Source organism: Xyrauchen texanus, chromosome 8 (genome assembly GCF_025860055.1).
Source record: "Xyrauchen texanus isolate HMW12.3.18 chromosome 8, RBS_HiC_50CHRs, whole genome shotgun sequence".
Lineage (NCBI taxonomy): Eukaryota > Metazoa > Chordata > Actinopteri > Cypriniformes > Catostomidae > Xyrauchen > Xyrauchen texanus.
The window spans coordinates 12,480,046-12,505,635 of NC_068283.1; the positions used below are offsets into that span (position 1 = coordinate 12,480,046).

Here is a 25,590-nt window from a genome sequence, read left to right on the forward strand (position 1 = left end):
GCGCCATTTTTGCCCATACAGAAACATGCAAGACATCATTACTTAACTATGAAATGTGTACTTTTATTTGTGTACACTTACAATAACAACAAAACCTTGTGCTTTTGTAAAATAAATAAACAGGGTGCTCAGTCTCTGTCTTCGCGATTATTTTTCTGAAACACGCCACAAAATTCAAGTGAACAAAATCAACCATTCACGCAGTCTGTATTTTATCATCTCACAATGAATACAAATGCAACAAGCATGGCACAAAACGAAAATAATGATACTTCTCAGTTCTCAAAAGATTAAACTGAACTGTGCCTTAAGTATCGTATCATGCGATAAAAGCCTCTTAAAGAGACAGTAACAATTTAGCCTTCGGTCCTGAACATAGACATTCCCAAGTAATTGAGAAGTACAAATGGTATTATTTTAAGTTTTTTTATTTCTCTCTTACCTTGTAAAATGCCACGTTTTTGAATGGCATGTAAACACAATCACTCCATTTTTTTCACTGGATCTGTTGCTATTTTAATGATTTAAAAATCAAAGCACTGACCATTTAAAGTGTGAGCTTGTAGGCTACATTTTGAAATAGTTATAAACAGTCACAGCTATACAGTGTTATTATGTGCCTAGATAGTCTTTCAAATAAAATTGCTTGTGATATGCTTATGTAAATCACACAAAAAAACAGAAAAAATCTTAAGAGAGAAGTGAAAGTGAAAGTAGAGATTTTCAAAGTGATTTTTCATTCAAAGTGATACAATTTCCACGCCATTTGTCTAAATCTTCTGAAACTTGGTGTACATGCCTCATTCCTCATGGGGAACAAAAAGCCTTAAGGACCCATAACTTTCACCATGATGGATTTTCCCGTACGCTGAAAATTTGCTAAAACCTAAAAATACTCTTTCTTCTCCTGAACCGTAGCTCCAATTGACTTGAAATTTGGTACACATTTGTAGAATGGACATCCTTGAAAACATTACTTAGGAAAAATGAATGTGATACAAAATGTCTGAAAGGGGCGTGTTTATGTAAATGTCCAAATTTTAACAATATATACCTGTCAATAAATCAAATGTAATTTTGACTGATGGTTTTTCAAACCTAACATGCTTCAAGATGACATCACTCTGAAGTACTCATGCAAAGAATGGTCGACATTCGCCTCTAGGGGGCTTACAGGCCATGTCGAAATTCCCATTTTCTGGTCTAAAATGTTCTAATTTGGTACAATGGTACTACAGGCCAACAGGAACCCACAAACCAAGAATGGCCGACATTCGCCACTAGGGGGCTTAAAGGCCACGCCAAAATTCCCGCTTTCTGGTCAAATTTTTTTTAATTTGGTACATTGATACTACAGGCAGACAGGAACCCACAAACCAAGAATGGACAACATTCACCCCTAGGGGCTTACAGGCCATGCCAAAATTCCCATTTTCTGGTCAAAAATGTTCTAATTTGGTACACTGATACTACATGCCAACAGGAACCCACAAACCACGTAATGGCCAACATTCGCCATTAGGGGCGCTACAGGTAATTCCAAAAATCCCATTTTCTGGTCAAACATTTTCTAATTTGGTGTATTGATTCTACAGGCCTACAGGAACCCACAAACCAAGAAAGGCCCACATTCGCCCCTAGGGGGCTTACAGGCCACTCCAAAATTCCCATTTTCTGGTCAAATATTTTCTAATTTTGTACATTTATACTACAGGCCAACAGGAACCCACAAACCAAGAATGACCAACATTTGCCCATAGGTGGCGCTACAGGCCACGCCCCAAATTTTTTTTTCAAAATGATATAATATCCACCCCATTTGTCCAATTCTTCTGAAACTTGGTGTACATGCCGCATTTCTCATTGGGAACAAAAAGCCTCAAGGATCCATAAGGTCCGGTATGGATTTTCCTGTACATTGAAAATGTTTTGTTTAGGAATCAGACGAAGACATGTTTTTTTGAATTCCTTAATTGGGAGGGTTTATCCCCAACCATCTACTGATCAATTTTAAATGATTTGCCATTTTGAGGAGGAATCCGCATTGCTGCTTGCAGCTATATTTATTATTATTATTATTATTATTCTTCTCCTTGAGCCCCAATAGCTCAAAAAGTCACTGGTCAAAAATTTTCTAAATTGGCACATTGATACTCCATGCCAACGGGTACCCCCAAACCAAGAATGGCCCACATTCGCCCATAGGTGGCGCTACAGGCCACGCCCAAAAAACAAAATTCAAAGTGATACAATTTCCACGCCATTTGTCCAAATCTTCTGAAATTTGGTGTACATGCCTCATTCCTCATGGGGAACAAAAAGCCTCAAGAACCCATAACTTCCGCCATGATGGATTTTCCCAGTACGTTGAAAATTTGCTAAAACCTACAAAACTCTTCTTCTCCTGAACCGTAGCTCCAATTGACTTGAAATTTGGTACACATGTGTAGAATGGACATCCTTGAAAACGCTACTTAGGAAAAATGAATACGATACAAAATGGCTGAAAGGGGCGTGTTTATGTAAATGTCCAAATTTTAACAATATATACGTGTCAATAAATCAAATGTAATTTTGACTGATGGTTTTTCAAACCTAACATGCTTAAAGATGACATCACTCTGAAGTACTGTGCAAAGAATGGCCATGCCAAAATTCCCATTTTCTGGTCAAAAATGTTCTAATTTGGTAAATTAATAGTACAGGCCAACAGGAATCCACAAACCAAGAATGACCGACATACTGCCACTAGGGGGCACTACAGGACAAGCCAAAATTCCCATTTTCTGGTCAAAAATGTTCTAATTCGCACAAGAATAGTACAGGCCAACAGGAATCCACAAACCAAGAATGACCGACATTCGCCACTAGGGGCACTACAGGACAAGCCAAAATTCCCATTTTCTGGTCAAAAATTTTCTAATTTGGTACTTTGATACTACAGGCCAACAGGAACCCACATACCAAGTGTGGCCCACATTCGCCCTTAGGGGCGCTACAGGCTACTCCAAAATTTCGCTTTCTGGTCAAAAACGCTCTAATTTGGTACATTGATACTGCAGGTCAACAGGAACCCTCAAACCAAGAATGGCTAACATTCGCCTCTAGGGGGCACTACAGGCCATGCCGAAATTCCCATTTTCTGGTCAAAAATGTTCTAATTTGGTACATTAATAGTACAGGCCAAAAGGAATCCACAAACCAAGAATGACCGACATTCACCACTAGGTGGCTTAGAGGCCGCTCGAAATTCCCATTTTCTGGTCAAAAAGTTATAATTTGGTACATTGATACTACAGGCCAACAGGAACCCACAAACCAAGTATGGCCCACATTCGCCATTAGGGGGCTTACAGGCCACTCCCAAAATTTCGTTTTCTGGTCAAAAATTTTCTAATATGGTACATTGATACTACTGGCCAACAGGAACCCACAAACAAAGAATGGCTAACATTCGCCCTTAGGGGCACTAGAGGCCACGTCGAAATTCCCATTTTATGGTCAAAAATGTTCTAATTTGGTACATTGATACTACAGGTCAACAGGAACCCTCAAACCAAGAATGGCCAACATTCACCCCTAGGGGGCTTACAGGTAATTCCCAAAAGTCCCATTTTCTGGTCAAATATTTTCTAATTATGTACATTGATACTACAGGCCAACAGGAACCCACAAACCAAGAATGACCCACATTTGCCCATAGGAGGCGCTACAGGCCACGCTCCCAAAAAAATATTTTCAAAGTGATACCATTTCCACGCCTATTTAACCAATTCTTTTGAATCTTGGTGTACATGCCTCATTTCTCATTGGGAACAAAAACGCCTCAAGGATCCATAAGGTATGATGGATTTTCCTGTAGACTGAAAATGTTTCGCTTAGGATTCAGACAGAAATACATGTTTTTTGGATTCATCCATTGAGAGGGTTTAACCCCAACCCTCTACTGATCAATTTGAAATGATTTGCCATTTTGAGGAGGAATCCAGCATTGCTGCTTGCAGCTATATTTATTATTATTATTATTATTATTATTATTATTATTATTCTTCTCCTTGAGCCCCAATAGCTCAAAAAGTCACTGGTCAAAAATTTTCTAAATTGGCACATTGATACTCCATGCCAACGGGTACCCCCAAACCAAGAATGGTCAACATTCGCCCATAGGTGGCGCTTACAGGCCACGCCCAAAAAACAAAAATTCAAAGTGATATAATTTCCACCCCATTTGTCCAAATCTTCTGAAACTTTGTAAACATGCCTCATTTCTCATGGGGAACAAAAAGCCTCAAGGACCCATACTTCTGCCATTATGGATTTTCCTGTACAGTGAAAATTTTGGAAAACCTACAAAACTCTTCTTCTCCTGAACCTCAGCTCCAATTGACTTGGAATTTGGCACACGTGTGTAGTATGTATGTCTTTCCAAACGCTACTTAGCAAAAAATGAATACAATACAAAATGGCTGAAATGGACGTGTTTATGTAAATGTACACACAAAAGATGATCAAAATTTTTAAAATCCCATTGATTTACAATGGCTGAGCAAAAGTGCTCCTCTACTGGACAAATATGGTCCACATGTAAAATCCCATTCACTTACATTGGCTGAGCAAAGAGGCTCCCTCTACTGGAGTAACTCTGTCTACCACATGCAGCTCTTCTGTAGCAATCTCTAATGAAGCATTTCGGTCTCCTAGTGGGTGGAGCTCCAGACTTAGACTACAGAAGACATTTTATGCCTGCATGGAGGTATGTCAAATCAATTGTGTGTCTTAATGCTTTCCAGTTTGAACATTCAAGCGATTTTACACTATTCAACTCAACAAAGGCAAAACAACTCAAATAAATGTTTTCGAAGCAGTTTGTGTGACACAGCGAAGCGAGCCGCACGCGTCTAACGCTCGCACGACGATGAGAGTTCGCTTCCTTCTTATGCGTTTCAACGGACAATTTCATACACCAAAATACATGATATATTGGGGTGTCTGCTATATCTCAAGTGAACAAACAGTTGATAAAGAAATCGGGTATCAATATATTGAATTATGAATTATTGAAGGGGTCTAGTGATGCCGCTGTGATGTCCTGTTAGATTTTTCTCTATCGAGACAGCGTTAACGTATCAAAACTTCCGAGTATGATGTTGTTTAATTGTCTCTGACAACACGCAATCCTCGAGGCGAGATCATTTTTGCTCGCGATCTTCACGAAGGTTTGTTGGTTGTGTACAATGGTTGCCTGCTTGAACATTCAAGCCGATTTTACACTATTCAACTCAACAAAGGCAAAACAACTCAAATAAATGTTTTCGAGCAGTTTGTGTGACACAGCGAAGCGAGCCGCGTCGCGACTAACGCCGCGACGCCGATGAGAGTTCGCCACAGCTTCATGCGCTTGAACGGACAATTTCATACACCAAAATACATGATATATTGGGGTGTCTGTTATGTATCAAGTGAACAAACAGTTGATAAAGAAATTGGGTATCAATATATTTAATTATGAATTATTGTGAACAACACGGATGCCGCTGTGGTGTCCTGTTAAGATTTTTCTCTCGAAACAGCTGCTAACAGCTTAAACAAAATACTGCGCTATTTTTGCACATACAGATACATTTAATACATCGTCACAAACTATGAAAGTTGTACTTTTATTTGTTGTAAAATAAAGAAAATAAACCGTGTGCTCTTTTGTCTAAGCTTAATATCTTTCTGAAACACGCCACAAAAACTTACACAAACATGAAACATATGTCTAAAGAAAGTAGGGATGGGCTGATCAATCCTAACGTATCAAAACTTCCGAGAATGATGTTGTTTAATTGTCTCTGACAACACGCAAAACCGCGAGGCGTAGATCATTTTTGCTCGCGATCATCATGAAGGTTTGTCGGTTGTATACAATGTTTGCCTGTTTGAACATTCAAGCCGATTTTACACTATTCAACTCAACAAATGTCAAAACAACTCAAATACATGTTTGCGAAGCTGTTTGTGTGACACAGCGAGCCGCGTCGCGCCTAACTCACGCGACTCGATGTCTTTCGCTGCTGCTTGCGCCTGAACGGACAATTTCATACAACAGAGTGTCAAAATACATGATATATTGAGGAGTCTGTTATGTCTCAAGTGAACAAACAGTTGAGAAAGAAATCTGGAATAATTATATTTTATTCTGGCATTATTCCAGATGACGCCCTGCTATATTTTTCTCTCAAACAGCGGAAACAACTTAAACAAAATACTGCGCCATTTTTGCCCATACAGAAACATGCAAGACATCATTACTGAACTATGAAATGTGTACTTTTATTTGTGTACACTTACAATAACAACAAAACCTTGTGCTTTTGTAAAATAAATAAACAGGGTGCTCAGTCTCTGTCTTCGCGATTATTTTTCTGAAACACGCCACAAAATTCAAGTGAACAAAATCAACCATTCACGCAGTCTGTATTTTATCATCTCACAATGAATACAAATGCAACAAGCATGGCACAAAACGAAAATAATGATACTTCTCAGTTCTCAAAAGATTAAACTGAACTGTGCCTTAAGTATCGTATCATGCGATAAAAGCCTCTTAAAGAGACAGTAACAATTTAGCCTTCGCCCTGAACATAGACATTCCCAAGTAATTGAGAAGTACAAATGGTATTATTTTAAGTTTTTTTATTTCTCTCTACCTTGTAAAATGCCACGTTTTTGAATGGCATGTAAACACAATCACTCCATTTTTTTCACTGGATCTGTTGCTATTTTAATGATTTAAAAATCAAAGCACTGACCATTTAAAGTGTGAGCTTGTAGGCTACATTTTGAAATAGTTATAAACAGTCACAGCTATACAGTGTTATTATGTGCCTAGATAGTCTTTCAAATAAAATTGCTTGTGATATGCTTATGTAAATCACACAAAAAAACAGAAAAAAATCTTAAGAGAGAAGTGAAAGTGAAAGTAGAGATTTTCAAAGTGATTTTTCATTCAAAGTGATACAATTTCCACGCCATTTGTCTAAATCTTCTGAAACTTGGTGTACATGCCTCATTCCTCATGGGGAACAAAAAGCCTTAAGGACCCATAACTTTCACCATGATGGATTTTCCCAGACGCTGAAAATTTGCTAAAACCTAAAAATACTCTTCTTCTCCTGAACCGTAGCTCCAATTGACTTGAAATTTGGTACACATTTGTAGAATGGACATCCTTGAAAACATTACTTAGGAAAAATGAATGTGATACAAAATGTCTGAAAGGGGCGTGTTTATGTAAATGTCCAAATTTTAACAATATATACCTGTCAATAAATCAAATGTAATTTTGACTGATGGTTTTTCAAACCTAACATGCTTCAAGATGACATCACTCTGAAGTACTGCGCAAAGAATGGTTGACATTCGCCTCTAGGGGCGCTTACAGGCCATGTCGAAATTCCCATTTTCTGGTCTAAAATGTTCTAATTTGGTACAATGGTACTACAGGCCAACAGGAACCCACAAACCAAGAATGGCCGACATTCGCCACTAGGGGGCTTAAAGGCCACGCCAAAATTCCCGCTTTCTGGTCAAATTTTTTTTAATTTGGTACATTGATACTACAGGCAGACAGGAACCCACAAACCAAGAATGGACAACATTCACCCCTAGGGGGCTTACAGGCCATGCCAAAATTCCCATTTTCTGGTCAAAAATGTTCTAATTTGGTACACTGATACTACATGCCAACAGGAACCCACAAACCACGTAATGGCCAACATTCGCCATTAGGGGCGCTTACAGGTAATTCCAAAAATCCCATTTTCTGGTCAAACATTTTCTAATTTGGTGTATTGATTCTACAGGCCGACAGGAACCCACAAACCAAGAAAGGCCCACATTCGCCCCTAGGGGGCTTACAGGCCACTCCAAAATTCCCATTTTCTGGTCAAATATTTTCTAATTTTGTACATTTATACTACAGGCCAACAGGAACCCACAAACCAAGAATGACCAACATTTGCCCATAGGTGGCGCTACAGGCCACGTCCCAAAATTTTTTTTTCAAAATGATATAATATCCACCCCATTTGTCCAATTCTTCTGAAACTTGGTGTACATGCCGCATTTCTCATTGGGAACAAAAAGCCTCAAGGATCCATAAGGTCCGGTATGGATTTTCCTGTACATTGAAAATGTTTTGTTTAGGAATCAGACGAAGACATGTTTTTTGAATTCCTTAATTGGGAGGGTTTATCCCCAACCATCTACTGATCAATTTTAAATGATTTGCCATTTTGAGGAGGAATCCGCATTGCTGCTTGCAGCTATATTTATTATTATTATTATTATTCTTCTCCTTGAGCCCCAATAGCTCAAAAAGTCACTGGTCAAAATTTTCTAAATTGGCACATTGATACTCCATGCCAACGGGTACCCCTAAACCAAGAATGGCCCACATTCGCCCATAGGTGGCGCTACAGGCCACGCCCAAAAAAACAAAATTCAAAGTGATACAATTTCCACGCCATTTGTCCAAATCTTCTGAAATTTGGTGTACATGCCTCATTCCTCATGGGGAACAAAAAGCCTCAAGAACCCATAACTTCCGCCATGATGGATTTTCCCAGACGCTGAAAATTTGCGTAAAACCTACAAAACTCTTCTTCTCCTGAACCGTAGCTCCAATTGACTTGAAATTTGGTACACATGTGTAGAATGGACATCCTTGAAAACGCTACTTAGGAAAAATGAATACGATACAAAATGGCTGAAAGGGGCGTGTTTATGTAAATGTCCAAATTTTAACAATATATACGTGTCAATAAATCAAATGTAATTTTGACTGATGGTTTTTCAAACCTAACATGCTTAAAGATGACATCACTCTGAAGTACTGTGCAAAGAATGGCCATGCCAAAATTCCCATTTTCTGGTCAAAAATGTTCTAATTTGGTAAATTAATAGTACAGGCCAACAGGAATCCACAAACCAAGAATGACCTACATACGCCACTAGGGGCACTACAGGACAAGCCAAAATTCCCATTTTCTGGTCAAAAATGTTCTAATTCGTACAAGAATAGTACAGGCCAACAGGAATCCACAAACCAAGAATGACCGACATTCGCCACTAGGGGCACTACAGGACAAGCCAAAATTCCCATTTTCTGGTCAAAAATTTTCTAATTTGGTACTTTGATACTACAGGCCAACAGGAACCCACATACCAAGTGTGGCCCACATTCGCCTCTTAGGGGGCTTACAGGCTACTCCAAAATTTCGCTTTCTGGTCAAAAACGCTCTAATTTGGTACATTGATACTGCAGGTCAACAGGAACCCTCAAACCAAGAATGGCTAACATTCGCCTCTAGGGGCACTACAGGCCATGCCGAAATTCCCATTTTCTGGTCAAAAATGTTCTAATTTGGTACATTAATAGTACAGGCCAAAAGGAATCCACAAACCAAGAATGACCGACATTCACCACTAGGTGGCGCTTAGAGGCCGCTCTAAATTCCCATTTTCTGGTCAAAAAGTTATAATTTGGTACATTGATACTACAGGCCAACAGGAACCCACAAACCAAGTATGGCCCACATTCGCCATTAGGGGGCTTACAGGCCACTCCCAAAATTTCGCTTTCTGGTCAAAAATTTTCTAATATGGTACATTGATACTACTGGCCAACAGGAACCCACAAACAAAGAATGGCTAACATTCGCCCTTAGGGGGCACTAGAGGCCACTCGAAATTCCCATTTTATGGTCAAAAATGTTCTAATTTGGTACATTGATACTACAGGTCAACAGGAACCCTCAAACCAAGAATGGCCAACATTCACCCCTAGGGGGCTTACAGGTAATTCCCAAAAGTCCCATTTTCTGGTCAAATATTTTCTAATTATGTACATTGATACTACAGGCCAACAGGAACCCACAAACCAAGAATGACCCACATTTGCCCATAGGAGGCGCTTACAGGCCACGTCCCAAAAAAATATTTTCAAAGTGATACCATTTCCACGCCATTTAACCAATTCTTTTGAATCTTGGTGTACATGCCTCATTTCTCATTGGGAACAAAAAGCCTCAAGGATCCATAAGGTATGATGGATTTTCCTGTAGACTGAAAATGTTTCGCTTAGGATTCAGACAGAAATACATGTTTTTTGGATTCATCCATTGAGAGGGTTTAACCCCAACCCTCTACTGATCAATTTGAAATGATTTGCCATTTTGAGGAGGAATCTGCATTGCTGCTTGCAGCTATATTTATTATTATTATTATTATTCTTCTCCTTGAGCCCCAATAGCTCAAAAAGTCACTGGTCAAAATTTTCTAAATTGGCACATTGATACTCCATGCCAACGGGTACCCCCAAACCAAGAATGGCCCACATTCGCCCATAGGTGGCGCTACAGGCCACGCCCAAAAAACAAAATTCAAAGTGATACAATTTCCACGCCATTTGTCCAAATCTTCTGAAATTTGGTGTACATGCCTCATTCCTCATGGGGAACAAAAAGCCTCAAGAACCCATAACTTCCGCCATGATGGATTTTCCCAGACGTTGAAAATTTGCTAAAACCTACAAAACTCTTCTTCTCCTGAACCGTAGCTCCAATTGACTTGAAATTTGGTACACATGTGTAGAATGGACATCCTTGAAAACGCTACTTAGGAAAAATGAATACGATACAAAATGGCTGAAAGGGGCGTGTTTATGTAAATGTCCAAATTTTAACAATATATACGTGTCAATAAATCAAATGTAATTTTGACTGATGGTTTTTCAAACCTAACATGCTTCAAGATGACATCACTCTGAAGTACTGTGCAAAGAATGGCCATGCCAAAATTCCCATTTTCTGGTCAAAAATGTTCTAATTTGGTAAATTAATAGTACAGGCCAACAGGAATCCACAAACCAAGAATGACCACATACCACTAGGGGCACTACAGACAGCAAAATTCCCATTTTCTGGTCAAAAATGTTCTAATTCGTACAAGAATAGTACAGGCCAACAGGAATCCACAAACCAAGAATGACCGACATTCGCCACTAGGGGCACTACAGGACAAGCCAAAATTCCCATTTTCTGGTCAAAAATTTTCTAATTTGGTACTTTGATACTACAGGCCAACAGGAACCCACATACCAAGTGTGGCTCACATTCGCCCTTAGGGGGCTTACAGGCTACTCCAAAATTTCGCTTTCTGGTCAAAAACGCTCTAATTTGGTACATTGATACTGCAGGTCAACAGGAACCCTCAAACCAAGAATGGCTAACATTCGCCTCTAGGGGGCACTACAGGCCATGCCGAAATTCCCATTTTCTGGTCAAAATGTTCTAATTTGGTACATTAATAGTACAGGCCAAAAGGAATCCACAAACCAAGAATGACCGACATTCACCACTAGGTGGCGCTTAGAGGCCATGTCTAAATTCCCATTTTCTGGTCAAAAATGTTATAATTTGGTACATTGATACTACAGGCCAACAGGAACCCACAAACCAAGTATGGCCCACATTCGCCATTAGGGGGCTTACAGGCCACTCCCAAAATTTCGTTTTCTGGTCAAAAATTTTCTAATATGGTACATTGATACTACTGGCCAACAGGAACCCACAAACAAAGAATGGCCAACATTCGCCCTTAGGGGCACTAGAGGCCACTCGAAATTCCCATTTTATGGTCAAAAATGTTCTAATTTGGTACATTGATACTACAGGTCAACAGGAACCCTCAAACCAAGAATGGCCAACATTCACCCCTAGGGGCGCTTACAGGTAATTCCCAAAAGTCCCATTTTCTGGTCAAATATTTTCTAATTATGTACATTGATACTACAGGCCAACAGGAACCCACAAACCAAGAATGACCCACATTTGCCCATAGGAGGCGTTACAGGCCACGCTTCCAAAAAAATATTTTCAAAGTGATACCATTTCCACGCCATTTAACCAATTCTTTTGAATCTTGGTGTACATGCCTCATTTCTCATTGGGAACAAAAACGCCTCAAGGATCCATAAGGTATGATGGATTTTCCTGTAGACTGAAAATGTTTCGCTTAGGATTCAGACAGAAATACATGTTTTTTGGATTCATCCATTGAGAGGGTTTAACCCCAACCATCTACTGATCAATTTGAAATGATTTGCCATTTTGAGGAGGAATCTGCATTGCTGCTTGCAGCTATATTTATTATTATTATTATTATTATTCTTCTCCTTGAGCCCCAATAGCTCAAAAAGTCACTGGTCAAAAATTTTCTAAATTGGCACATTGATACTCCATGCCAACGGGTACCCCCAAACCAAGAATGGCCCACATTCGCCCATAGGTGGCGCTTACAGGCCACGCCCAAAAAACAAAATTCAAAGTGATACAATTTCCACGCCATTTGTCCAAATCTTCTGAAATTTGGTGTACATGCCTCATTCCTCATGGGGAACAAAAAGCCTCAAGAACCCATAACTTCCGCCATGATGGATTTTCCCAGACGCTGAAAAATTTGCAAAAACCTACAAAACTCTTCTTCTCCTGAACCGTAGCTCCAATTGACTTGAAATTTGGTACACATGTGTAGAATGGACATCCTTGAAAACGCTACTTAGGAAAAATGAATACGATACAAAATGGCTGAAAGGGGCGTGTTTATGTAAATGTCCAAATTTTAACAATATATACGTGTCAATAAATCAAATGTAATTTTGACTGATGGTTTTTCAAACCTAACATGCTTAAAGATGACATCACTCTGAAGTACTGTGCAAAGAATGGCCATGCCAAAATTCCCATTTTCTGGTCAAAAATGTTCTAATTTGGTAAATTAATAGTACAGGCCAACAGGAATCCACAAACCAAGAATGACCGACATACGCCACTAGGGGCACTACAGGACAAGCCAAAATTCCCATTTTCTGGTCAAAAATGTTCTAATTCGGTACAAGAATAGTACAGGCCAACAGGAATCCACAAACCAAGAATGACCGACATTCGCCACTAGGGGCACTACAGGACAAGCCAAAATTCCCATTTTCTGGTCAAAAATTTTCTAATTTGGTACTTTGATACTACAGGCCAACAGGAACCCACATACCAAGTGTGGCCCACATTCAGCCCTTAGGGGGCTTACAGGCTACTCCAAAATTTCGCTTTTCTGGTCAAAAACGTTCTAATTTGGTACATTGATACTGCAGGTCAACAGGAACCCTCAAACCAAGAATGGCTAACATTCGCCCTTAGGGGCACTACAGGCCATGCCGAAATTCCCATTTTCTGGTCAAAATGTTCTAATTTGGTACATTAATAGTACAGGCCAAAAGGAATCCACAAACCAAGAATGACCGACATTCACCACTAGGTGGGCTTAGAGGCCAGCTCGAAATTCCCATTTTCTGGTCAAAAAGTTATAATTTGGTACATTGATACTACAGGCCAACAGGAACCCACAAACCAAGTATGGCCCACATTCGCCATTAGGGGGCTTACAGGCCACTCCCAAAATTTCGTTTTCTGGTCAAAAATTTTCTAATATGGTACATTGATACTACTGGCCAACAGGAACCCACAAACAAAGAATGGCTAACATTCGCCCTTAGGGGGCACTAGAGGCCACTTGAAATTCCCATTTTATGGTCAAAAATGTTCTAATTTGGTACATTGATACTACAGGTCAACAGGAACCCTCAAACCAAGAATGGCCAACATTCACCCCTAGGGGCGCTTACAGGTAATTCCCAAAAGTCCCATTTTCTGGTCAAATATTTTCTAATTATGTACATTGATACTACAGGCCAACAGGAACCCACAAACCAAGAATGACCCACATTTGCCCATAGGAGGCGCTTACAGGCCACGCTCCAAAAAAATATTTTCAAAGTGATACCATTTCCACGCCATTTAACCAATTCTTCTGAAACTTGGTGTACATGCCTCATTTCTCATTGGGAACAAAAAGCCTCAAGGATCCATAAGGTCCGATGATGGATTTTCCTGTACACTGAAAATGTTTCGTTTAGGATTCAGACAGAAATACATGTTTTTTGGATTCATCCATTGAGAGGGTTTAACCCCAACCCTCTACTGATCAATTTTAAATGATTTGCCATTTTAAGGAGGAATCCGCATTGCTGCTTGCAGCTATATTTTATTATTGTAATTGTGATATTGCATATTTCTGTGAATAATTTTCAAGTCCAAGAATGTATTTCAACATTATTAAATCATTGTTTTGGGTTTTTATATTAAAGTGTTATTGTTTGCATTGCATAGACCTACTATTGCAGTATAATGGGACACTCGCTTTCTCCACTGAGGCTTTCGATTGTAATATAAAAATAAAGTGTCTTCAATTGAACTTATATCAGCCATTTCACAAGTTTAAAACTGATATGTGTAGTAGGCTACAATACAAAACATTAATGTGTATTGTGTAGTGGATAAAACACTTTAGTGATCATATTAAAATTTAATTAAGAGTGCTGTTTAGCTTCCTCAAAGTAATTAATAATATCAGTTTTAAACGTTTATGTGAATAACATAATATCAACATGGAAATAGCTCGTCATGACTCCTCAATCCATGAGATTCATCCACCACAAGAGTAGTGCCAAATCACAACTGACGTAAAGTGTTCCACCGCTAGTAACTTGCCGTTTTCTGCTTCAAATGCTAGTGGGCCAAAGTTACATTTTGTAGCTTTAACTGGGTTTTTCACCCCCAAAATGAAAATTCTGTCAAAATGTACTAACCATATTGTTGTTTCAAACCTGTATGACTTTAAGGGCTCTATCATTGTGAGCATGCTAAGTACAGTGCAACACACTTCGATTTGCGCTACGTGTTGTCCAATTTTCTTGAGAGCGCTAATTTTAAGTGCAATTTTTGTGCCAACACAAAGTGCAAGTGAGTGTGGTTGGAAGTGTTTGCGCTATCTGTGGGTGTACATGTGCAAACTGTGAGGTGGCGCAAAGCACAATTTGTAGTTTTCCTGAGAAATAGGATATTGTGCTAAGACGTCTGAGAACCTCATCTAATCTCGGTGCAAAGTCTAAAATTCCTGCATTTGCAGTTTTGGCTTTCACCAGCAGATGATATCAAAGAGCTATCGATCAATTTTAATACTAGCCATGATTTGATTGTCAGTAGATCAATAATAATAATAATAACATTCATAGTTAATGCGCAAAAGAACGTAAGACACAAATGGTCAATTTTTCTATTATTCTAATGTATTACATGCCAATTACACCAAATTCTTATGAGTGGAATGGATGAATGGTCTTCTTTTTTATCGACGTTGCTTGACAGGGAATGGAATATAATAGGACGCAGACGGCGCAATAACTGGAGAAAACCGGAGAACTAAATTGCATTGACTCAGCCCAATTTGTTAACCCACATGCACCTAGACTTAGCGCATACTTGCTCGAAAATTCCAATACTTCTGGCCAAGCCCAATGACATTGAATGTATGCTAGATCGCATAAATAGAGCCCGAAGTCCTTCTTCTGTGGAACACAAAAGAAGATGAAAGGCAGAATGTTAGGGACTGACAACTTTAGCCCCATCCAATGATCTTTTTGTGTTCTACAGTAGACAGAAATACATACAGGTTTGGAATGACATAAGAGATGGCAGAATTTTTTATTTTTGGGTGAACTATCCCAAATATACTGTATGTACTGTATGTATATCTTGGAGCTTGGCTGTGTGATACTGCAGATATTGTTGGGTTATGTATGAAAAATTGCTTATTTGTATGTCACTTTGGATAATAGTGCCTTCCAGATTAATGTCAATTAAATGAAATCTTTTTGTTTACTTAGTTGTCACTGTGTGACACCTGGTCTGTGGTCAAATATTGCCACCCAGTGTTCTAGTCAAAACATTGCATGAAGTGAACATTCAAAGAACATCACTGAGGAACATGTGTGTATGTGTTCCAGGATGTTTGTGCGGAAGTGCAGTGCGTGTCTGCAGGCGATCAGCCGCTCGGAGCTCATCATGCGTGTGCTGGGGCAGGTGTACCACCTGGGCTGTTTCAGCTGCTGCGAGTGTGAGCGCCGGCTGCAGAGAGGTGATGAGTTTGTGCTGAAGGAGGGACAGCTGCTCTGCCGGGGAGACTATGAGAAGGAGAGAGAGATGCTGGCTGCCCTCAGTCCGACTCCTACTGAGTCAGGTACAAGTGACCTTCACAACTCCACTGTATCAATGTCCTTTATGTGTAAAGGTGAATTGTGAAAATACATTAATCTCTCTATGGTACTTTTAAAATATTTTATATGTTCCAGCGTTCCAACAAATACAAAATTTGGCTCAACCAGTGGGGCAAATTTGAACTTTGGTGCAGAACCACAGTTTATATTTTTCCAAACCTGTTTATTTTGCAATACTGTTTGCTTGTGGTGCTGAAATTACAAACTTCATCACTTGTGTCCTTACGCTCACCTTCTCCGTGCAGTAAAGAGTGAGGACGAGGAGAGTGGTGGTATATCTGTTGGGGGGAAAGGCGGGGATGATGGGAAGGAGCACAAGCGATCCAAGAGACCACGTACCATCTTAACCACACAACAGCGACGTGCCTTTAAGGCCTCCTTCGAAGTGTCCTCCAAACCCTGTCGAAAGGTCCGTAATCACAGACATGCATGTGCAAACAGCACTCATGTTCAACAGAACACCTTGTGCATCTACTGTCTTTGCATTGTAGGTGAGAGAAACTCTTGCAGCTGAGACTGGACTGACTGTGAGAGTTGTGCAGGTGTGGTTCCAAAATCAAAGAGCAAAGGTAGAATGTTATTAACTCTTTTTCACACATTTAATAAATCAAACAGGGACTAACATTTATTCCCAATCTGAAACACCATCATGATTTACCATCTTGATTCACCCAAGTCCATTTTGGTCCTGGAACAACATTTACAACAACTTTTAACCAATCAGATTTTAGGTGTAGGTTTATATATAGCAACCTGGACTCATAGAAACCCTTGCAGCGGTTTCCAAGTGAAATGAACACTAGAAACAGAATCAGCTTTATTGTCAAGTATGCTTACACATACAAGGAATTTGTCTTGGTAACAGGAGCTTCCAGTGCACAACTATACAAAACAGCAACAAGACATAGATAATAATAAAAAATACTTACAAATGTAAAAATAAATAAATACATTTAATAATAAAACAATAATAATATATAAATACAAATTTAATAGAAACTAAAGTATATATAGAATACACAATAAGACAATATATATATATATATACATACACACATATATATATATACATATATACACATACATACACATATATGCAAATATATACACACATACATACATACACACACATATATATTCATATATACACATACATACACATATATACAAATATATACACACATACATACATACACACACATATATATACATATATACACATACATACACATATATGCAAATATATACACACATACAAACATACATACATACACACACATATATATTCATATATACACATACATACACATATATGCAAATATATACACACATACATACATACATACACACATATATATACATATACATACACATATATGCAAACGTATACACACATACATACATACACACATATATATACATATACATACACATATATGTATATATTTGCATATATAGTGTATGTATATGTATATACATACACATATACATACACATATATTTGCATATATGTGTATGTATATGTGTATGTATATACATATACATACACATATATGCAAATATATACATATATACATACATACAAACATACATACATACACACACATATATATTCATATATACACATACATACACATATATGCAAATATATACACACATACATACACACATATATATATATATACATATATACACATACATACACATATATGCAAATATATACACACATACATACATACACACATATATATATATACATATACATACACATATATGCAAATATATACACACATACATACATACATACATACATATATACATACACACACAGACACACACATATAAATACACACACACACACACACACACACATACATATATATATATATATATATATATATATATATATATATATATATATACATACATACTTACATATATATTCAAATATATACACAAAAACACACATACATACACACATACGTTGTGCAAATCTAATACAAATCTGTCAAATACAGTGCAAGGGAATGTAATGGCAGAAGAGGTAGGATATGTTGGATAAATATAAAAAGACAAAACTGTGAATTGCACATAATTATTGCTCAATGGGGCAGTTTTAAATGTTCATGAGATGGATAGTCTGATGTAAAAAGCTGTTCCTGTGCCTGATGGTTCTGCTGCTCAGAGTGATTGGGGTCCAGAGTGATTAAACAGAGGTGCTAAAACAACCATTACGATTATTTCCTTTCACACAAATCACAAGTAGATTCCATACAACAAACCAAACAGGCATCTCCTCAAATGCCGCTACAAAGCCGAGAAAATGGATTGAACCTAGATGCAGAAAACACGATAGTGATACAAAGAAAACACGGGTAGATACGGGTAAACTCACATTTTTTACTACGGGTAAAAAAGAGGAATGAGACATCCAACTAATAACCAACTCACAAGAAGAATACACAAGGAAGACCTGAGAATGATGAGACAAAGAGTGAGAGATTGTGGAGAGATATTTATTTTACTAGATGCTTCCTTGATGGATACCAGGTGTGCGTATTTAGTATTGAGGAGAGTGAGATGGAATTGAGGGAACAGAGACTGACGATGGCATGACAGCTACTGCCTGCCGATCATAACACTGGATAGGACCCAATTTGTCTGGGGCAAAATACAATTTGAGTGCCCAATACGTCACAAATATACTGAAACCAGAACCAAAATTCTTGGATCTTAACACACCAACAAAAAACATGGGTTGTGTTTCCATCTTCTGATTGGCATTGCCAGCAGGTGGGTGTGTCTTTAAGACCAAGCCAGTTCTGTAGCATAAGATCTACAAAAGCCGTCTGGGACAAAGCCTTGCCTTAATTACCTCGTCAAGCTCATCCAATGTTATCTCAGAATCAAGATAATTATTTTTCTCAGTCGTCAATGTAGGGAGTTCTAATGGTTCCTCAAAGTTTCAAATATCTTCATCAATAGACAAAGATGTGAAACTATAGTGATCAAGATAAAAGATAAAAATTCTTTAAAAGCATCATAAATATCAATGGCTAAGGTAAATATTTCACCACCCACCAGCAGATTTCACTGAGGGAATGGTAGAAAAAGACTCTTTCTGTTTTATATATCTAGCCAGAAGCTTCCCTGCTTTGTCCCCCGACTCAAAGTATGACTGTCTTGCCCTGAATAGCCAAAACTCCACCTTCCGTGACAAGAGTATTATATCTGTATTTCAATCGAGTAAATTCTCTGAGGTCATCAGGCGGCATTCTGTGTTTCAGCTGTTCCTTGACACTTTTAATATTCCGAGAGTTCTCGTGTTTTGGATTTTGTTTTATGAATGAGGCATACAGTATGATCCTGCCCCTGAGAACCGCCTTAAGTGCCTCCCAAGCCACAACAGATGAAATGAGGGACTTAGATATTTAAAAAAATCTATTCTATAATAAATCTTATGGACTGATGAAAAAAATTTATAGTACCTATCAGATGGGTTCAAAAGTCTCAAAATATCTGTAAGGCCAACATTTTTACACATACTGTGAAGCGTCAATGTTGCTCTAGGGGGATTACACACTTTTGCTTCACTGTGATCTGTCCATCAAAAGATTAAAGTCTCCTCCCAATATTATATGTCCATCAAAAGATTAAAGTCTCCTACCAATATACATGAGGGGTGCCAGCAGCTTGCAAAATCCCTTCAAGATCTATAAAAAAGCCCTGATCATCAACGTTAGGTGCATATATATTTGCCAAAATAAGACTGTCCCTGAATTTCAGCTAAAACAATAATGACTCTCCTGCTCTTACTTGAGCCAGCATTATAAAAATAAAATGCCCACCCCATATCTTTCCAAATTTTTCAGCTTCCTGCTGAGAAAAATTATTTTCTAAAGAAACACTATATCATTGTAAAGGGATTCATGGAAAGGAGGAGGCGAGAACCGCCTCGACGATATAAATAATAGTTTTAATATAAAACCCAACGAAAAGACACAAACACACACATATGACGGTCAGCTGCCTGTAAACGCTCTCTCTCTCTCTGTCGCACCACCGTCCGCAGTCGGCCTTTATCCCTCTCGGAGGCTTGATTAGCCTGATAAGGGACCGGGTGTGTAGAATCACGACCCGGCAGCCCTCCGCCCTGTCACAATCATATTTCTTATGCTTAAGAAAGAAATAGCCTTCCTTCTTTTTATGGGGTGCCCCAACCCATTCACATTCCACGTGGAGAGATACAATCCACTCATATTAACATTTGATATTTTGACATATTAGGAAAAAATAGATTGTGTGTCAAAAACTAAATTATAAAGACCACATTCCAACATTAGTTCGACAATCAAAACCCGAACTTCCCCCAGAACCAAATAAACAGAAAAACGTGTGCATTAAGTACTTTCTTTTAACTATTCTCCACATAATGCTATCTTATGACATCTAAACACTTTTACTATAGCGCATGACTCATACCCATGACCGGGGTATGTGTCCTGAAGTCAAAAGTGTCATAGAAGCACCAGAAAATGATGTGGTTGCTTCAGTAATTATGTTTTTCATCTCACATTAGTTTTTTCTGTCACTATAAGTTAAGCTTAGGTTTAGGGTTTAGGGTAAGTTAGGGTGGTCGGTTTTGTCCATTCAAAATTTGATAGAGCATTAAAGGTGCACTCAGTAACTACTGTATTTTGTTTGTGTCCTCTAGGACTAATAGTGAGACCAAAATCACTAGTTTTCCCTTTCAGATGCCATTGTAGAAACTCACCATTCACAGTCAGCAATGATTAATTAAATCCATGAGAGCAAGTGTCAAACAACAGGGCGGCTGCTAAGAGGAATAGTTCACCCAAAAATTATCTCATAATTTACTTACTCTTACTCACTTCCTTCTTCTGCAGGACACAAATTATGATTTTTAGAAGCATATTTCAGCTCTGTAGGTCCATACAATGGAAGTGAATGGGTGCCAAAATTTTGATGCTCCAAAAAGCACATAAAAGCAGCATGAAAGCAATTCATATAATTCCAGTGGTTTAATTCATGTCTTCTGAAGCAATATTATTGGTGTGGGTGAGAAACAGATCAATATTTAAGTCAGTTTTTGCTAGAAATTCTCTCCCTGCCCAATAGGGGGCGATATGCATATAGAATGTGAATCAACTAAAACACAAGAAGAAGACAGTGAAAGTGGAGATTGACTGAGCAGAAGAATTTATAGCAAACATAGACTTAAATATTGATCTGTTTCTCACCTACACCTATTCTATCATTTCAGAAGATATTGATGTTTAGACTGTTAGATGCAAATCTAAAGGCTACCTAATGTTGGACCCAAATAAACAGGCCATAGCTTATATGCTAAAATTAAACAATTCCGTGAAACAATGGGAATTTTATTTTGGTACTAATTATTAAGGGGCCCCACCTCCTTTCTCGCGGATGGGCCACTGCCATTTGCACTACGCTACTGCATCTCATGTAAATGAGCGCTCGTGATTTTATGCATATGTTTCAAAATGACAATTAATTTTTTTAGGAGTAAAACTTTTTTAATCTGGCATACCGGGCATTTTCCTGGTGGGCCACACACTTTTGGGCCAATCAGGTGCGGAATGTCCATCGCGACAACTGAGCTGGCCTGTGGTTCGGCCGCAAAACGTGCCAAATGTGCCGCGATAAGCAACAATGAGTCGCCACATTATGCAGACCGGACCACAAAACAGCGCCGTGATATGCAGAAAAGGATAGCGAACACATCTGGCTTGTGTTAGGGACCTGAACATATTTATGCATCGTTTACACTGACAGAAATTTGCAGCAACAAGTTGACGATTTCCGGCTCCATCAGGGATAGGTTAGGGGTTACAATATGTGCATGACCGTTGAATAGGAATGCTGCTTTAGGACCAACAAAGGTCAGGAATGTGTCCTACTTGGGTAAATCACATCATGCAATGTATCATGGGCACTTTTTCTGTGTGTGACTCAGATGAAGAAGATTGCTCGCAGACAGCAGCAGCAGCAACAGCAGCAGGATCAGGAGCAGATGGGTGGGACAAGGAGGGGGTCGAGCAGAGGGGGTCGCCAGAGTAATGATGACAGTGAGGGTAAGACACGGCCCAGACAACTGTTTGAAGTGGCTTGATAGAAGGTGTGAACTATTCTCTGTCTGTCCACAGATGGCTCTAGCAGTCATGGATTGGATGGGCTGCTTTCATATTCCTCTCTGCCACGCCAGCAACTGCTGGCTTTGGATCCAAACATATACGGGGGTGAGCAGTTCAGACACGGCCTCACGCCACCACAGCTAGGCCCTGAGCAGATGCATTCCTATGGTAAGACATGGAAACAAGTCACCAACGGAAGCCTTATAAGCATTTTTTTTTTTTATATTGATTTTTTATTTAATAAAACAAATATTCCATGTTATTTTCAAGCTACAGTCTATGGATTGAATCTAACATGCTGTTGAATACCACAGAAAATAATTTTGACTTGTATAGTAAATACCCAATCAGTAAATAAACTTATAACAAAAGCTTAGCAAGCAGGATGACAGAACCATGTCTAAAAGTTTACAATATGCAACTATTTCACTCTTTTCACCTTAACATTGCATTCCATGTCATGGATGCAAGGAGTAGTTCACCCAAAAATTAACATTCTCTCATCATTTATTCACCCTCATGTCATCCAGGACGTGTATGTCTTTCTTTCTTCTGCTGAACACAAATAAAGATTTTTAGATGAATATTTCAGCTCTGTAGGTCCAAACAATGCAAGTGAATGGTGACCAAAACTTTGAAGCTCCAAAATCTCATAAAGGCAGCATAAAAGTAATCCTTAAGACTCCAGTGGTTCAATCAATATCTTCTCGAGTGGTTTGATAAGTGTTGGTGAGAAACAGATCAATATTTGAGTCCTTTTTTACTATAAACCACCTTTGACCAGCCCTGACCAGTGGGTGGCAATATGCTCGAAGTATGCAAATCGACAAAAAAACAAAAGAAAATGGAGATTTATATTAAAAAAGTTAAAATATTGATCTGTTTCTCCCTCACACTTTTCATGCTGCTTCTTAAGACATGGATTAAACAACTGGAGTTGTATGGATTACTTTTATGATTCCTTTATGTGCTTTTTGGAGCTTCACATTTTTGGTCACCATTCACTTTCATTGTAAGGACCAACAGAGCTCAAATATTCTTCTAAAAATTTTCAAATGTGTTCTGCAGAAGAAAGAAGTCATATACATCTGGGATGGCATGAGGGTGAGTAAATAATGACAAAAATTTTTACCTTTGGGTGAACTATCCCTTTAAGTTAAAATGAACTCTAATTGATGAGTTTGTTTATTTCAGACTCAGAGACAGTATTTCATGACTTGGACAGCGATGGAAGTCTCAGTCACCTTGGTGATTGTCTCTTGCCAACCGCAGAAGCTGGAGTTCTTGCTGGCCGAATAGGAAATCCCATTGATCGCCTCTACTCCATGCAAAACTCCTACTTTACCTCATGACCCCTCCACAACCCTGTTTCCACCAACCTAAACAGCTCCATCATCACTATAGGGGACAAACGATAGATTGACTCTCACTGAAGCATATCTTATCACCAAACCTACCTGGACACCACAAACACAAGAATAATATCTTAACTGTGCCAAAAAAGATCTGACAAAGGGCCTACAACCATTAAAATGATACAGGATTTGATCATATCCTAAAAAGTAATGGGCAGAGTTTGCAGCACAAGGCAGTTTCATTGAAATTACACAATTTTGGAGTATATTACACATGTACACGTTTTATGTAACAGACATTGGGATATTACAGACATTGACAGGCAGCTTGTTCGTGAAGTATGTGTTACCTCAATTTTATTTCACTACACAGCCAACAAAGATAAGTAATTCATATATTACTTTCCTAAACAATTGCCTTTCACTCAGTATGTTTTGCATAATGTCATTTTTGCATAGGAATGAACTTCCATTCAAATTTAAAGAAAACAAAAAATTAATGCTGGCCGACGTCAGCTGTACATCAATATACAGTATATTAAATTGATCAGATTGTTTTTATGAATATGTTAATTTATAATAAGTTGTTTAATTATTTCACACACACACACACAAAATGACATTGCAGTAATTAAAAAATACACTGGCTATAATTTAGCCTGTACTAGTTACAAAATAAACATCTGTTTCTAATAATTTGAATGATAACCATTATACACATTAAGTCATTTAATAGTGTAATTCATTTAGATTGTTTAACTATTTGCAGTTTCTTAAAAACGTTTTTTATTTTGGCAAATGCTCTGCTGGTACAGTAGAAGTGGGTTTTGTCCCTGTTTGCAAGCCGCATTAACTGTGTATTAGAAAATTTAAATACAACAGAAAATAAAGATAATATATATATATATATATATATATATATATATATATATATATATATATATATATATATATATATATATATATATATATATAAACAATACACCAATAAAATTAATAGGCAAAACAAATCGAAGAAGGGAAAGAAAATAAATCATGACAGGGTTCATAATCGTAGAAAAAAAGAGGAACATGCGACTAAATACATACTAACAAAACATTGTAACATACTTGATTATATGAAAACTTATCTTTTAAAGCTTGATTTGACACGTATGGTACATTTATGCATTATTTTATATATATTACACTCAAAAAAATATTTTAAGATTATTTATAAAAACCTAAACATTTTAAGGTTTATTCGTTTAATTTGGTTAAACATTACACAATTCAATTTGATGGGATTGTGTTATTAAATTGAAATGTGTAAATTTTAAAAATTGATAGGCCAAATTTTTTTTTGAGTGCATATATAAAAAGATTGATTTTGTTTGAAAGGATACTGATTAGATCTCAGGTTAGTTTGGTTTAAGTCCAGCAGTATACTATGTGGACACAGGGTAAAAACAACTTATAGGTTTCCTCTGATAAAATATAAAGAGAGAAAAATTTGAAAATGATCAACCTTGTTGACCTTGTATTTTTTACAGTAGCATTGCTCCAAAGTTATGCTGGGTTTATGCCAGGAGTTTTAGATTGTTAAATCTCTTTAATATCTTCTGCTCCATTTTTCAAGCAGAGATTAATCTAAGGCCACATCAAAACGAATACATTTTCTTTCAAATGACTCCTCTCATCCACTCTTGAAAAGGGGTTTTCTCCCCTGAAAATGCCTTCTATTACCACATACTTTGAAAAAAGATGATATTAGCAAACTGGCTTTAGTAAAACTGGCTTTAGTTAAAAACTGGCTTTAGTGAAAACTAAAACTGGAGTATTTTAAACTAAAACAGATAAGTGTGGA

At 38.0% G+C, this 25,590-nt stretch overlaps 1 protein-coding gene across 1 annotated transcript in view; it reads left to right on the top strand.

Moving 5' to 3' along the window:
* Window positions 1-24,504, top strand: part of LOC127648417 (LIM homeobox transcription factor 1-alpha-like) — a 59,892-nt gene extending 35,388 nt beyond the window's left edge. Inside the window, exons 4-9 of the mRNA XM_052133085.1 lie at window positions 15,944-16,176; window positions 16,459-16,622; window positions 16,705-16,782; window positions 22,212-22,329; window positions 22,402-22,557; window positions 23,584-24,504. Coding sequence (XP_051989045.1) covers window positions 15,944-16,176; window positions 16,459-16,622; window positions 16,705-16,782; window positions 22,212-22,329; window positions 22,402-22,557; window positions 23,584-23,741 — 907 coding nt within the window. The 3' untranslated portion in view covers window positions 23,742-24,504. The remainder of the gene's footprint in view (window positions 1-15,943; window positions 16,177-16,458; window positions 16,623-16,704; window positions 16,783-22,211; window positions 22,330-22,401; window positions 22,558-23,583) is intronic.
* Window positions 24,505-25,590: the final 1,086 nt, after the last annotated feature.